The sequence below is a fragment of the Leuciscus leuciscus genome (assembly GCF_965113295.1).
Source record: "Leuciscus leuciscus genome assembly, chromosome: 25".
Classification (NCBI taxonomy): Eukaryota; Metazoa; Chordata; class Actinopteri; order Cypriniformes; family Leuciscidae; genus Leuciscus; species Leuciscus leuciscus.
Genome location: NC_138724.1, coordinates 2204000 through 2220262, shown reverse-complemented (window position 1 = coordinate 2220262; position 16263 = coordinate 2204000). Strand labels below are relative to the sequence as shown.

The window sequence follows — 16263 nt, the reverse complement described above, 5'->3', positions numbered from 1 at the left end:
TTCGCATACTTTTGATCCATCTGAGTGTGATGAGTTCCCATTGGCTGCTGAGCACCAGGGTTAAACCATTTGTGAGCTTATAGGGGTTGCCTGCCACTCATTGACTCTACATGAGGATTGCAGTTTTCTTATTTTTTAATTTTTTATTTAACAGATAAAATGCCCTTAATTTAAAACAAATTAATAAATAATAAAAAAAAAACGGAAAAATGTGATTTATGAAAAATTGGATTTCAGTGCAAAAATAGATAGAAATACAGCTGAAACCCCTTGTCTGATCATCATATTAGCTATGCTTCCATCCACCTATTTTTATGTGCATTTTGGGATATCGCATAAAAAAATGCTGGATGGAAACGCCAAGATGCGCATAAAATCTAAAAATGTGCATAAAAAAATAATTCAAATGAGTCTGATTTTTTATCCGATAAGAAAACATGTGTATAAACTACGATGGAAACACATTTACTGAATAAATTCCACGATGCACATCAAAAAAGACATGTGACTTTGCTATGGGATGGCGCAGACTAACCTGTGGACCGATTTTGTTGCACCACATCTCAAACGCTTGTTCTGAAACACCTCAGCAAAGTCTGTCAACAGAGTGGTTCAGTATAATTACCTGAGAACTGCCTTACACGACTGCGTTCCCAAACAGCAGCATCTGCCTCCAAAATCAAGATAACACATTTATTGTGTTTCGTCTGCGCGCTTAAAGACGCAAGTAATTTATAATATACGAAAACTATTATATATAGTGGCAATTCTTACTTATCTTAGTGATATTTATCGCAAGTTTATCAGGAAGTGACGATTTTGTTCTCTTTGACTCACTGGATGAAAACGATGCTTTATTTGAAAATGTTTTATGCAATATTCAAATTTTTCAAAAGTTAAATTTGCAACTTTGGCTGGAAACTATACGGTGGCCGAGAGAGCTCAACGCGCTGCAACTGAGGAAAACACATGCAAATAGAAAAACACCTGCAAATTAAGAAAACATCTTCATCAGTTTCACAACACATGTGTGCTCCAAATACTCACAACACAACCAAATACAGAAACGCGCTGCAAATAGGACAGAACACAACGGAAATGTTTCCGGGGAACCCAATAAGTGACGGACCCGGCTGGGACGTTTTTTATTGCTCGTGAGCTTTACCTATGCCCTAACGTTACTAACGACTAATGACGGCAGAGCCCTTGACGTGGGCACTTTGGAGGGAGCGTGGCACTTGTGTGCCATTATGTAGCCGTTTGGAACGGACTTGATGAAGGGAGCAACGAAAGCCAATGTAATTTCCTCATTATTTTCACCTGGGATGTTCCCATGACAACGCAGCGCCGTCTCATATTTGGACCTCTTATATAGACTACTGTCTATGATTTGGACCCTTCATTCTAACATTTCTTATGAAACTTATTTTAACATAACATGAATGTGTACAATGTAACTGATGTATATATTAATATCTTTCCCTCATGTTCTTTTTCTCTATCTTTTTTCTTTAATTTATTTTAGTCTTCAGCTTGTTCTTTTCTGATTAGTATTCTTATGACATTGAACATATTACAAATGCATTTTGTATATTGTATACAAAGTTGTATGTCATAAACGTGTAATCTCTGTACGTTTTGCAACAAAAATAAAATAATAAATTAAATTAAATTAAAGTAGACAGCTCCGTAAGCATGTCCACACGTCCCAGTCGGGTCCGTCACTTATTAGCTTCCCCGGAAACATTTCCGTTGTGTTCTGTCCAATTTGCAGCGCGTTTCTGTATTTGGTTGTGTTGTGAACTTTTGCAGCGCGTTTCTGTATTTGGTTGTGTTGTGAGTATTTGGAGCACACATGTGTTGTGAAACTGATGAAGATGTTTTCTTAATTTGCAGGTGTTTTTCTATTTGCATGTGTTTTCTTCAGTTGCAGCGCGTTGAGCTCTCTCGGCCACCGTAAAACGTACTCGGTTACTAACGTAACCTCGGTTCTCTCTAGAAGAGGGCCACGTACAGCGGGGCGGCGACCGGATGAGCGGGAGCGCGGTCTCGCGCTTCGGGCCTGGCGGCGCTGTGAAGTGGAGGCAGTGGACGGTGGCTGTGGCTGTGAGCTCTGAGCAGACGGTTTCGCACGGCCTGCTGCAGAGCTGGAGCGCTTCGGGAGGAAGTGCTTCATAGCCTGTGACGCTTTCTGTACCTCTGCGAATCTCTCCGCGAAATCCTTGACGGAGGATCCAAAGAGGCCTGTGGCGGAAAGCGGGGCGTCGAGGAACGCGGTGCGCTCAGACTCGGCCATTTCCGAGAGCGTCAGCCAAAGATGTCTCTCAGTCACGGTGAGAGAGGCCATATTCCGTCCAATGGCTTGCGCTGCAGACTTAGTAGCACGGAGAGCGAGGTCCGTGGAACTCCTTAAGTCCGGCACGCAGATCGCGTCAGGTCCTTCCTCATCCAGCTTACGGAGGAGATCGGCCTGGAAGATCTGAAGCGTTGCCATGGTGTGCAGCGCTGACGCAGCTTGCCCGGCGGCGGAGAAAGCGCGGCGGAGCAGGCTTGACGTCGTGCGGCAAGCTTTAGAGGGTAGGGCCGACTTAGCACGCCGTCCAGCGGAGGGCGGGCATAAGTGGGCCGCTATCGCCTCTTCGACCGGCGGCAGCGAAAGGTATCCTTTGTTCTTGGCATCGTCAACAGCGGAGAATGCCAAAGAAACAGCAGGACGCACTCTAGCCGAATCGTTCCAGGACTTGGCGACTTCTTCGTGTAACTCAGGAAGAAAAGGCGCCGGTCTGGACGCAGGCGAAGCGCGCTCCCCAGGCAGGAAAAATCCATCCAGCCGGTTGTGAGCGGGTTGCTCAGGCGAAGACCACTCGAGGCCGAGGCTCGCCGCGGCCTGTGCGAGTACTCGCATGAGCTCCGTCTCGATGGACGCTCTCTTGCCTGACGACGTGCGGGCAGGGGGCGCGGGGTCCTCAGAGCCCGCCCAATCCTCACTGCCTGACGCCAGGATAGAGCAGGAATCATCCTCTCCCAGCAGGGCTTCCTCATCCACGATGTCAACGGAAGCGGCGGCAGACGGCGGCCGCTGTCCGTCAGGAAGCGAAGCTGACGAAGCCGGGGAAGCAAGCGGGCGAACCGGCGAGCTTTGGCGGCTGAGGGAGGGTTCCGGGGCCCGCTGGGCACGGCGCTTTTTACGGCGCGACGCCGCGGCGGGCGGGGGAGCAGTCTCGGTGAAGAAGGCTAGGCGAGTCCTCAGAGTCGCCATTGCCATCAGCTCGCAGTGAGGGCAGCCGCCGTCAGCGAGCGCGAGAACTGCATGTTCCTCACCCAGGCAGGAAACGCAAACCACGTGGCGGTCCCCGTCGCTGAGTGTGGCTCTGCACGAGCCGCAGGAAGGCATCTTTAAAAAGACGCTAGCTCTTTTAGAATGTGTGTCGCGGCGGCGACACACACACACAAAAGTACAGTGTAATAAGGAAAGGATATAAGCGCCGGAAAGCGCAGCAGGAAGGCAGGAAGGCGGCGCGGCCAGCGACTTCAGTGACTCGTCCCGCTGAAGGTGCTCTCTCAGACGGCGCGGCTTCTTCTCCGGCTCCAGCGATGCGTGTGCTTCGCTTGAAGGATGAAAAATCAGATAATAGCTGCCTGCGAGCGGTATTTATAGGCCTAGACCACGCCCATTTCGGCGGGACGTGACGCAGCGGGCGCGAAGTGCCCTGATTGGGTCTGGCGTCACGCCAGGCCTCGCTCGATAGGCTGCTGCAGTTGCCGCAGAGCAGCCAATAGGCGCGCGAGCTGTCTCGCCTATGTCTGCATGCTGCCGCAACGCGTTTTGCATTATTACAAAATTAAGGATAATTTTTGGCTTCAATATCTCGCGGAAAAAGGATTTTCCCCTAGCGTAAGATATCTTACGCAGTACGAGAGACCTCTCGTAAGAGAACTAGCTATTGATGGCCTGTGAGCTGAAGGGAGGGGACAGGGGCGATTCTAGGATTACAATATTTGGGTTTAATGAGGGTATGATAAAAAAAAAAAAAAACTTAATTTGTTATATTGTTTGTATACTAGGATAGGCCTTAACAACACAGTAGGTTCTAAACAACCCATCAAGTCAGTCCCTGAAAATTTAATTAATTTCTAATCATTTTAAATAACCAGCTAATATTCATTTATTATATTGAGAATACAGACAAACCCTATATTACTGTAAATGTCTAGATTGGCAATATGTGGTTAAAATATTTTTGGAAAATACATTTACTTAGTAAAATTAACTTTAAAAAAGACCTACATTTCTCATTTTCATTTATGGAGATAACACAGGAAATGTGCCATGCTTTAGTCAAGGATTTCTGTCACCTGGTGGAAAACAAACTCTTTAACATGAAAAGGGCATGACATTACCACTATAGCCAGCAGATGGCAGCAGAGGACCACTCATTAGCTCATTTGCCATTACCACATCCTTTTATAGTGCTTTTTGTATGTTTTGCTTTTGGAATTATTATAAAATGCATATAATAGATCTAATATAACACATTTTGGCAATAGTTTGGCAATTTTGGGGTCTCAGGACTGACTGTTCACAGGCAAGCCTACAGAGAGCATCCAAAGGCCAGAGAGCAAGGTCCTTGTGAGATGCACGGTCACAGTTCTACTCCAATATCATCAACAATAGCCCTCGCAACTTTAAGAAACTTTTCTCTACTATAAATCACATCCTCAAACCGCAAACTGTCATTCAGAAGCCACAGAGGAGAGGTGCAACAACTTCATCATTTTTTCAGGAAAAAAAAGTAGACACCATCCGCTCCCTCCTATCCAGCTCCTCCACCCTGCCTGTCCAGACTGTCGACCCAACATCTGCTGCTTCTCTGACATCTCACAGCGAGAGGTTGAGGACATCATCAGAAAGATGAAACTCTACCTCAGGAGTAAAATCAACCCCCTCTTCTGCCCTGCCATCATCCACTTTGAGCACCTCCCAGGAGAAGATAAAGGTGTGGATGAAGCAACACATCTGCAGCTAAAAAGCTCCAAGACTGAAGCCATCCTACTTGGCGCCCCACACCAGGTCCGGACATCTGTCATTACCGGCATTACCTTCTCTGGACAGGATATTCCACTTTCAACATCAGCCACCAACCTGACTGTTAGAATGAACTCTAGTCTGACCTTTGAGGCTCACATCAAACATCTGTCCATGACCTCCTTCTTCCACCTCAGGAACATCGCCAAACTCCGTCCCACACTCACTCTTGCAGATGTGGAAAAGCTTGTCCTCGCCTTTGTCTCCTCCAAGCTGGACTACTGCAATGCGCTCCTCATCGGGATCCCTCACAAAAGCCTCCAGAAGCTGCAGTACATTCAGAAAAGCGCTGCTAGGGTGTGCAAATATGACCATATCACCCCATCCTTAAAGCACTCCACTGGCTTCCTGTCTCCCTCAGGATTGAGTACAGGGTCTCCCTCCTCACCCACCCTTGTCCACATCAAATACCTTTTTTTATATAAATCTGAATCGTGGCATACAAACACTCTAAGATCAAATCTGTATTTTATATTTTATAAATGAGGTCCACAGAAAGAATTTATAATGTAAAGAAGCCAGTCACTTGTTCATTAAAAATACTTTTTATTTCCATTTGTAAGGGTGGGTTTCCTACAGGGTCTCAGGCTGCAAGACTGCTGAATGACTAAAGAAATGTAAGCAAGATGGTAGAAAACTGTGCATTTCTTGTCTATTCCACCCACTGCTACTTATACTAATGACGGAAATAAGCGCAGTAACAATAGCTTAATATGTGGGAGAGCGTCGCTAGAGAGTGACGATATCGTATTGCAATAGGTTAGCACTTCAAAGTCAATACCAAATCAAAACTAGTTAGCACATTATTTGTAATTGAAAGGGTTCAATGACAATATGGTTATGATTACATTTTAAATAGTTATAAAACAGATGTATGAGATGATAAAAACTTATACCATCATTTGTACCCAGCATATGCAAAATGTTACCTGAGAGATAGAAAGAGAGGGAGAGGCAGAGAGAAAGTGTAGAGTAAGAGAGAAAGAAAAGAGGCAAACAGAGAATGCCCAGAGAAAGAGAGCCAGAGAATCACAAAGAGACAGAGCAACAGTTACAATCATCTTTTATCCCTTCTTTGACCATGTGACCGAAACCCAAATGTGAGCCGTTCAAACTGACCAATCAAGGTGTGACAATTCATAGACCCCCGAAGTACACACATCTTGGCCAACAGGCCTAGATCACTATCTGATAGAGATACCCCTCTGTGCCTTTAGAAAATGGTCCTTGGGGTAAGAGAGAGTGGGTTGAAAACAGCAAAGCAAATGTCTTTGTTCATTTGCAATATCTTGGAATTATTTTCAATCCTACACATTAAAACAATTAAATAGCATTTATATTTTAGTTTTTTTATATTTTTTTATATTTTAATGTTAGTAAGTCGTGTTAAAAATTGCTCTGTGCATAATAAGCCAGAGCGTTATGGTGTGATGGGCCGCTTTTTCTTTTTAGTCCTGGTCAAATGAAAGCGCACAGGTTGTTAAATCTTACACAGAGACACGGAGGCATCATAAACCCTAAATCCAGCATAGAGGGGTTCAGTGAATGTGGTGTTGAATGTGTCTATGTGTGTGAGTGTGTTTGTGTCAGAGATGCTGTAGAAGGACAGAGTGCCGGATGGCCAGTCCAGATACACTCCTACTCTGTTAGACGGCGGTGAGGGGGAAGAAATGTTATTGCTCATATTATTGTGCCAGACAGTAAATCCATTTGCAGTGCAGTACAGACTCCAGGATTTGTCACTGTATCCAAACCAACAGTCATTCCCTCCTTTCCTGCTAATTCCTTTATATGCCACGGCTATACCAGCACCCTTCCCGCTCCACTCAGCCTCCCAGTAACAGCGTTCAGTCAGACTCTCCCCACACAGAACCTGCTCATAGTTCTCAAATCTCTCGGGATGATCGGGATATGACTCTGGGTCTTTGGTGTGTGTCACCTTCCTCTTCTCCTCACACAGAGAGAGTTTAACATGTGCTGTGTTTGGATCCAGTATGAGATCACAGGCATCTGAACACAAGAAACACAAGAAGAAGATTAGAAGTTGTGTGAAGTTGATCGTTTTAGAGCAGTGCATGTGTGTGTGTGTGTGTGTGTGTGTGTATACTCAACAAAAAAAAGAAAAAGAAAAGACAAACCAAACAAGTTTCATAAACATTTGATGAACAAAAAATAATAATAATGAGACCCTGATCGGGGGGAGGATATATCAATAGTAGCACTCAGGATCTGGTGTGTCCAGCTGCTGCTTTAAGCCCTACACAGCATCATGGACTGCAGCAAACTGGCCAGTTCTAGCTGTGAGATTATACCTCACTCTTCCACCAAGGCACTTGCAAGTTCTCGAACACTTCTGGGGGGCTGGGGGGACACGTGGTTACACGTGGTTTGGCACTTTAAGGATGATTAGCTGTCCTTCTGTCTCCCTGCAGCACTATGTTAGGTATCTTACATTACACACACTGCAGTTTATTCTCTGTTCACATCTGCAGTCCTCATGCCTCCTGCTGCAGGTCTATGGCATGTTCACACAGGTGATCAGGGACCAGGGGCATCTTTCTTTTGATGTTCTTCAGAGTCAGTGGAAAGGTCTCTTTAAAATTATTTTAAAAAAAATTCTGCCTGTAAACCATTAGTGTTTTGAAGACTGTTACACAGGTGCATGTGCGATCATTGTTTATGGTTCAATGAAAAACATTGTTTAAATCCTTTCCAATAAAGATCTGAAAGCATATTTGGATTTTACTAAATTATCTTTAAAATACAGTATCCTAAAAAGGGACATTTATTTTTTTGCTGAGTTTTATGAGGGTTATGTTTAGAGGTAGGGGTTGGGTTAGGACATATTAAAATATAATCACCTGATGAAAAAACAATTGAAATGAGATATCTTCAATAATATAGTCATTAACACGTGTGTGTGTGTGTGTGTGTGTGTGTGTGTGTGTGTGTGTGTGTGTGCGCGTGTGTGCGTGTGTGTGTGTGTGTGTGTGTGTGTGTGTGTGTGTGTGTGTGTGTGAGAGTGTGTGTGTGTAAGTGAAAGAGAAAAGTCCTACATTTTCTCAGTCCTTGTTGAATTCTGAAATGTTCTCCATGATCCAAACTAGAAAGAGACATAAAATATTATTGATAACTTCAAAATAAATAAGTATTTCTCAAAATGAGGCATTCAAAAATGGAGCCAAATACAGAATTCTTTTGGACCCAGTCCAATGAACTTAGCAGTCAAATAGTTACAGATTTCTAAAGACAGATCAGTCTACAAAACCAACAGCATACATAACGCAGTGACAATAAATTCAAGACCAATTGACTAAACACACAGCTATAGAAATTTTGAATAGAGAAAATCACTCACACCGTAACAGACAGAACCCAAACGCTGATTGCAATTAAATCGTTTATTTAGTCCACAGTGAAAACAATCACAACAGTCCTGGAAGATGAAAATAAAAAAAATAAAAAAAAATAAATCCAAATCACAGATGGTGAGGCCAACTAGAGTTAGATGATGAACTTGAACAGGAAGAAATCAGTTGAACAGTCCAATCTGTATAATCCAGGCTGGTTTGTGATCGCTACAACGAGAGAATACAACGTGGCATGAGATCGAAGCACAAAGAGACAGAGGGCAAGATAAGTGATGAAGGCAGACGTTGACGAAACACAAAGAGTCCAAAGGCTTGTTCGACTTGAACCGGCGCTGTACAAACCGATCAGTGAATGACATCAAAGTACCGCAAGAGCGATTAGAGAGCAGACGGCTCTGTATGCTTCTGAATCACGCTCGCAGTATTTTGATGTCAAAAACCGATCGGCCTGTGCAGCGCCGGTTCAAGTCGAACAAGCCTCAAATGTAGCAAGGTAAGCAGGAGAAGGGAAGGGGGATTGTGAAGCGTCTTCCAATCCCATTACAGATTGCTGATAGGGTGGCTGAATTTAAAGGACAGGCAACATGGAATGGCAGCCGGGGTCCTTGTAGCACCAGTTAGCCGTTTGGCTAGTAGCCGTGTAGTCAAGTCAAGTCAAGTCGTCTTCATTTATATAGCGCTTTTAACAATGTAGATTGTTCCAAAGCAACTTTACATTGATAATAGGAAACTAAAGTAAAGTGTTTTGGCTTTATAGCAGCTCTCGAATAAAGTTATTGTCCAGCTAAAGTTAGTTTGATTGATTCACTTTTGTCGCAACGATCATTAGTTATGAACTTTGGGGCCGCTAACACGACACCGTTTTAACAGAAAACTCTTAAGTTCTTTCTGCGCAAACTTAAAAAACGCGAACCAGTGAGAACGTTGATGGCGTGCACATGCGTATTACGAGTTCAGTCGATAGGTATGCGCGTTTGAATATACAGTATGTGCGCAGGCATGTAGTCCTTCCCTACAAATCAACCCTCAACATACTACTTGTCTGGCCTTAAAATGAATAATACAGAATTGTATCGCTTCCACATAGCCACGCGAACCGGAATTATCCCGACAACGCTTTATCTGTAGAGAGGTAAAGAGAGGGGAGGGAGGCCTTCACAGGGAAGAGACTAGTTGACATTTCAGGACTGCGCTGTCATCGCATCCAGGCGCAGGTCCTTCATCAGATCTGGATACAGCCCGGATCCGACGGACTGTGGTAAACCTCGGGATAAACAGAGACTAATATTAGTGTAGACGCTAGGGGTTTCACAACTACTGATTTTTGCTAGTCGACTAGTTTTGCATAACAGTCGACGACTAGTCGACTAGTCGTTAAATTATTTATTCATTAAATTGACGCATTAACGCATTGAGCATTGTTAAGGAAGACAGAGGAAGGAGTTCTGGTGAATTATTGGAAATGTATGTTTGAAATTCAGAAATAACATAATAAATAAATTCATCAGTTATTCTTGTGTTATACAAAAACAGCAGCATTCATTTAAAACATTCTTGTAATTAAAACATTCTTGTTATGAACTGCCACACCACGCGCATCAGCGAACGTTGCAGATAAGCATTGCCACATGGCTAGCCTCAGACAATAACATTGTCAACATCACGACATATTTTTTGCATATAGTTTTAACTGTGCATTTTTCATTGCATCTTTAAGCAAATATCATTTAAGCATATAGGCCGATACAAGTTTGATGTAGGTTATACTGAACCACTATATTTTTGTATCACCTGCGACACACTGGCTGCGTGGCGTGAGCGTCTCAGCTTAACAGGTTGGAGTTTGCACACTGCCTGCGTGAGACACGCGATTCAGGCGCGGCTCGAACCGCTAGAGTGCAGAACAGCGGAGTTTGTATGGACCGAAGTGCATGCCTGAGCTTGTGTTTTCGGTTAAGCTGCGTTGCTTTGACATTGTGGAAAATAGAATAATAGAAACAAAATGTATTAGTCTTTTTACCCGTTATTATCAATCTAAATTAATCTCGTTTTTAATTTAAATTAATCTCGTTTTTAATTTAAAGGTGCCCTAGAATGTGAAATTGAATTCATCTTGGCATAGTTAAATAACAAGAGTTCAGTACATGGACATGACATAAAGTGAGTCTCAAACACCATAGTTTTCTCTTTCTTATTTAAATCTCGTTTTTGAAAAACACCCCTGAAAAACAGGCGAATCTCCACATAACACCAACTGTGACGCAACAGTCGGGATCATTAATATGTACGCCTCCAAAAATGTGCATATGCCAGCCCATGTTCAAGGCCAGGCGAAACTGCACAGCCGAATCATCAGAAGTTCTGCAGGTGAAGGATCATAGGGAAAATGGCAGATCTATCTCTAATCTCTCTATCTATAATCGGATACCGCTACAGTTTAATTCGAAGTTGTTAGTTTGCTCTGCCCATTTCACCACGGACTGTTTTTCTAACCTGGAACAATATCAAGCAGCCAGGCTTCTTCTCTCGGCGTCTCAAACGGACGAAGGGGGCGATTTCAACTAACGTTATATTCCCGCAAGCGGTAGTGATTTTATTAACGATAATTTACACTGTGTTATCTAGATCCAGCGCGATATTGTTTTTTCCTCGAGAGACATCGTGGCTTGCAAACGAGCGAACGAAGCATGGCAGTTGCTCAGTGTTTGGATGTACAAATGAACACAAAAATATTTGTTTAGCTCCTTCATCCGAGCCTCTGGAGAACCAGTGGGTTATGTGAATTTCTGATGTGTAATTGTTCAAATTCAGACAGATAATCTTTCTCTCAAAGTCGTTCAACACTGTTTATGCATCAGTAAATCGCGTTGCAGTGATAAGATCTTCATTCACGCGATCAACAGGCTGTCATCTGCTCAATGGTCATCACTGCAACCTTTTATGTGATGGGAATAGATCTAAATACTTAAAAAACTTCTCATGATTCGTTAATCCCGATAGCTGTAATAGTAAAAACGTATAAAAGCTGTAATAGTAAAAGTTTTCCAGATAGCTCGAATGCCAGATTTCATATGCAAGCATGTCAGCCAATCACAGCAGTGGGCGTTTACATTGAAGTCTCACAGCAGACACGCCCCTTCAAACAGAGCGTTCAAATCAGGGGATGAAATCAGGCTAGGAAATATGCCTTTTATTTCTAAATTATAACAACTTTTGATCTAAAAAACATACTAACATTATAAGGGGACCCCAGGAAACATTCTAAAATAATAAAATAATCCATTCTAGGGCACCTTTAACTTAATTTCGTTTTTCTTTATTTAAATTTCGTTTTTTCTTTATTTAAATTTCGTTTTTCTTTTTTAAATTTCGTTTTTTCTTTATTTAAATTTCGTTTTTTCTTAATTTAAATTTCATTTGTTTTATTTAGCCTAAATTTCGTTTTTTCTTTATTTAAATTTTGTTTTTTCTTTATTTAAATTTCGTTTTTCTTTTTTTAAATCTACCCTTTAGCCAACTGTGTCAGTAATTTGTTAGTCAGAAAAATATTAGACAACCTTAAAAGTATCGCTTAAGTTAACAGACCTGTGTGTGTGCGTTTTATATCACCAGTGCAGTGTCCGTTCTCGTAGCCCTGCCCGTGTGAGGTGCGCCATTTCCCACTCGCGCTGTTCTGTAGTTTACTAAATGTTTATTAATTCTGAATGTGTCCCGTTTTGCGTGTCCATCTATATTGCACCAAATGCGACACTGCACTCCATGACCTTGACCGTTTTGGACGCATAGGTACCTCAGCGCCTGACGCCATTTTGTTTTCCGACTAGTCGATTAGGGCCGACAGCGCCGACTAGTGGTTGTGACAGTCGACTAGTCGGCTAGTCGACTAGTTGATGAAACCCCTAGTAGACGCCATTCTTCTTATGATGTAACGAGTACATCAGGATTTATGGGAAGTGTTCCCGGTTCCAGCTGACCTAATCTATGCAGCCTAACATTGGATTATAGAAGTCTATAATGTATTATGTGAAAGCTAGGTCATAGAGATGTGTCTTTAATCTAGCTTTGAACTGACAGAGTGTGTCTGCTTCCCGGACAATGGTAGGAAGATTGTTCCAAAGTTTTGGTGCTAAATAGGAAAAGGATCTACCGCCAGCAGTCGATTTTGATATTCTAGGTATTATCAATTGGCCGGAATTTTGAGATCGCAATATACGTGAAGGACTATAATGCGTTAAGAGCTCGCTCAAGTACTGCGGAGCTAAACCATTTAGTGCTTTGTAAGTAATCAGCAATATTTAAAAATGTATACAATGTTTATAGAGGAGCCAGTGCAGTGTTGACAGAACAGGGCTAATATGGTCATACTTCCTGGTTCTGGTAAGAACTCGAACTGCTGCGTTTCGGACCAGCTGTAGTTTGTTTATTAAGCGTGCAGGGCAACCACCCAGTAGAGCATTACAATAATCTAGCCTTGATGTCATGAACGCATGAACTAATTGTTCCGCATTTGTCAATGAGAGCATATACCGCTTAACTACACACAACCGCCCTTCAAGCCGCCATCTTGAAACCACTTTTTTTAGTTACATTTGAATTAGATTCTGTTTATCATTCTCTACTATGATTTGTTTGTGGTGCAGAGTCATGTACGCATCATATTTTAAATTAATCTTTAGCTTGGTCACCTTTATTTCATAGGAGAAAATTGCACGTTTTTTATTTATTGCACTATTTAAGGCACTTTTAGGTAAATTACCTTCTTATATTTCTTATCTTTTCACCTCTAATCTCTTTAACCATTTTTAAATATCTTTTACAAACTGATTTAAATTAGACATTTAATTGTTTTTGTTGATTTGACTTTATATGTGTATTTGTAGTATTGTTATCTTATGATCTTTTTGTGAAACTTTATGTGCTGCCAAAAAACTTTAAACAGACAAATTATTATTATTTGGTCAATTTGTTTTTGTAATTTGTGTGTGTGCTCATGTGGCACATACTGAAAGTATAATTTGTATACATACCTGTTTGTGTGTGTGTTAACCTGGTAAATCCTATGTTTGTACAGTATAAAAATCATTGTCTAAAGAAAGTCCCCCATAAAACATGAAAACGCAACGTGTGTGTGTGTGTGTGTACAGTACTGTTTAAAAGTCATATGCTTCACAAAAAAGGTTTACATTTTTTTTTATTTTAATACTTATTTTAATGTATTTTGTTTTAGTGTACCAGTAGGAAATACCAGTTTAGATTTCCAAACATTTTATTTACGTATATTGTATTAATCCAGTGAAATTTTTGTATGAACAAGTTTGTATGGTCAACCTGTATGGTCTGGTCCACATCAGTTTGGTTTGATTACTTGAAGAGAGAAAAACAACTGAGACAAAAATAAATCCATAAGAACTGTGGCAACTTATCCAAGATGCTTAAACAACCTTGAAAACTGTGTACCTGGGAGAACTTGTGCTGTTTTAAAGAGAAAGGATGGTCAAACTAAATATTGATTTGATTTTAGATTTATAATATTAAATAATAAATACTTAACGTCTTCACAGGAACTTTTGCACAGTACTGTATGTGTATTTATACATACTTATTATGTAATTTATTTCACTCAGTTTCACTGAGATTAGCAGTAATAATGATCTTGTGTAAAACCCTGATACTGCCCCACATACTTGAGTATCTGCAGTGAGCAGTTTGGATCATTCAGTTTGTCCGAGAGCAGCTGGACTCCTGATTGTCCTGGGTGATTGTAGCTCAGATCCAGTTCTCTTAGGTGTGAGGGGTTTAAACTCAGAGCTGAAGACACATAACCACAGCCTTCCTCTGTCACCATACAGCCAGACAACCTACAGACAACACAAAACAGTCAGATATTGTCAGTCAGAATTGAAGTGAAGACTCAAAAACATTACATAGACCTGACTGGACCTGGCTTGACAAACTGATATTTTATTTAGAAAAGCTGCCAAAACTTGAGAGTGCGGCCCTGCTGCGTCTAGACATGCTGCCATCTTACCTCACTGTCATACCATGTCATAAGTGTCTGGCATGTCAACACTGCCAGACACTCTGAATCTTTTATTTTCTCGTTTTGACCGCTGTAACAAGAGAGGCCAGCATTCATCCTGCTCTACCAGAGAAGGACGAACCTATTCAGCTTGCCCAACATCAGGTCAGATCCACCATTAGGATCTGACCTAAGTCAATAGGGGCTTTTGCACCGGGTAGTTCTAGGAACTTAAGCCGCGTTTCCACCGAAATGCAATTTAAGTACCGTAAATCTAGTACCGTGAAGATTAGGCAAATAGTCCGGTGACGTAGGACTGCATGCTACTGTACAGTTCCTGCTGGGTTTCATCCTCTGAATTTAAGCTTAATAAAGCCTGAACCTCGTCGTCGGTTCATTGGTCGTATTTTTTAAACTCCATTGTTTATTCGAACAGCAAACAACTGTTACTACACGCACCGTAACAGATGGTGGTTAAAATAAAATGTTGCGTGGAGTCAACCAATCAAAATGCGGCATAGACTCAACCAATCAGCATGTTCAATGCCCAAGTCCCACCCCTGAAAGTTCCTGAACTTTGAAAAAGTACTACATCGCAAGCGGGAATGGGGGATATTTACCCGGAACTTCATTTAGACCCTGGTTTCTGCGGTGTAAACACACGGAGTACCACCCCAAAGTCACTAGTTCCTGGGGAAAGTTCCTGAGGTGGAAACGCCGCTTTAGTTCTAGGAACTAGCCACCAGGGTGGATCCCCGAGAACTAATGGTTCCCCTAGGGACGTTTTCCTGGTTACATTCGCACCGCCAGTAGGAACTCTGAAGTAATGTAAGTAACTCTGAAGTAACGTTGTTGTTGAGACATTTATTTTGATTGCGCGGTAGACCTTTATTTTGACGGAACTGAGAATGCCAGCCAGAGCCACACAGTCATCGCATTCTCCATGTTCCTTAGTTTACGATCTGTCTAACAGTCCTGTCTAATGTGTTATTAGATAGAACTGTTATACATAGAAAGTAGACGGTAGTGAAAAGTTATTAGCAAATGCCGTGTTGTTGATATCCAGCTGAGCAGAAATACATTTCGCTTGGTCCCCTCAAAGTTTTCTCCTAAGCGTAAAGGTTTAGAAACCCATCTATCACTGTTTTCAATATTCGTATCCTGTCATCATAGCTCTCCACATTGCCCTTACACACCTGGACCAGGAAAACACCTATGCAAGAAAGCTGTTTGTGGATTTCAGTTCTGCTTTTAATACAGTTATCCCACACAAACTGCTTCCAAAACTCGCATGGGTTTTAGTCTTCCTGAGCAACAGATCCCAGAACGTCAGGAAGGGAGATTACACATCATCCACTCTCACCCTGAACACTGGCACACCACAGGGTTGTGTCCTCAGCCCACTTCTCTACTCCTCCATTACCCATGACTGCTCCCCTGTTTATCCTACTAACACAATCATCAGATTTGCTGATGATAAGATATGGCATAACTTTATTGTCAGACAAAATCCAAAATTTGTCATTTATTACAATAAGTTCATTCACACTTACAAAACCATATCACATAGACAAGACCTTTACAATCACATTAAAAAAATAGCCCCGGTATAGGTTTCATTTTATTGTAGCTTGTCCAGTATGGAAGCATATGGGTAGCAATATTCAATTTGAAATCTAATATGCAAAATGACAATGCAATATGTAAAATGGCAATGCATTTCTGTATTTAAATTGACATTTTCCATTGCATTTGTGCAATGTTGGTGCAAAATGAAAAATCAATTA

General features: G+C 41.9%; 1 protein-coding gene across 2 annotated transcripts in view; it reads right to left on the bottom strand.

Moving 5' to 3' along the window:
* Positions 1-5600: 5600 nt before the first annotated feature.
* The window catches only part of LOC309490463 (NLR family CARD domain-containing protein 3-like), a 34051-nt gene continuing 23388 nt past the window's right edge, over positions 5601-16263 (bottom strand). For both annotated transcript variants that reach the window (XM_082159649.1, XM_082159650.1), the window contains 3 exons: positions 14142-14315; positions 8143-8189; positions 5601-7096 (listed from right to left, as the gene is read on the bottom strand). In XM_082159649.1, the coding sequence (XP_082015775.1) occupies positions 6567-7096; positions 8143-8189; positions 14142-14315 (751 nt within the window). In that variant the 3' untranslated portion in view covers positions 5601-6566. The remainder of the gene's footprint in view (positions 7097-8142; positions 8190-14141; positions 14316-16263) is intronic.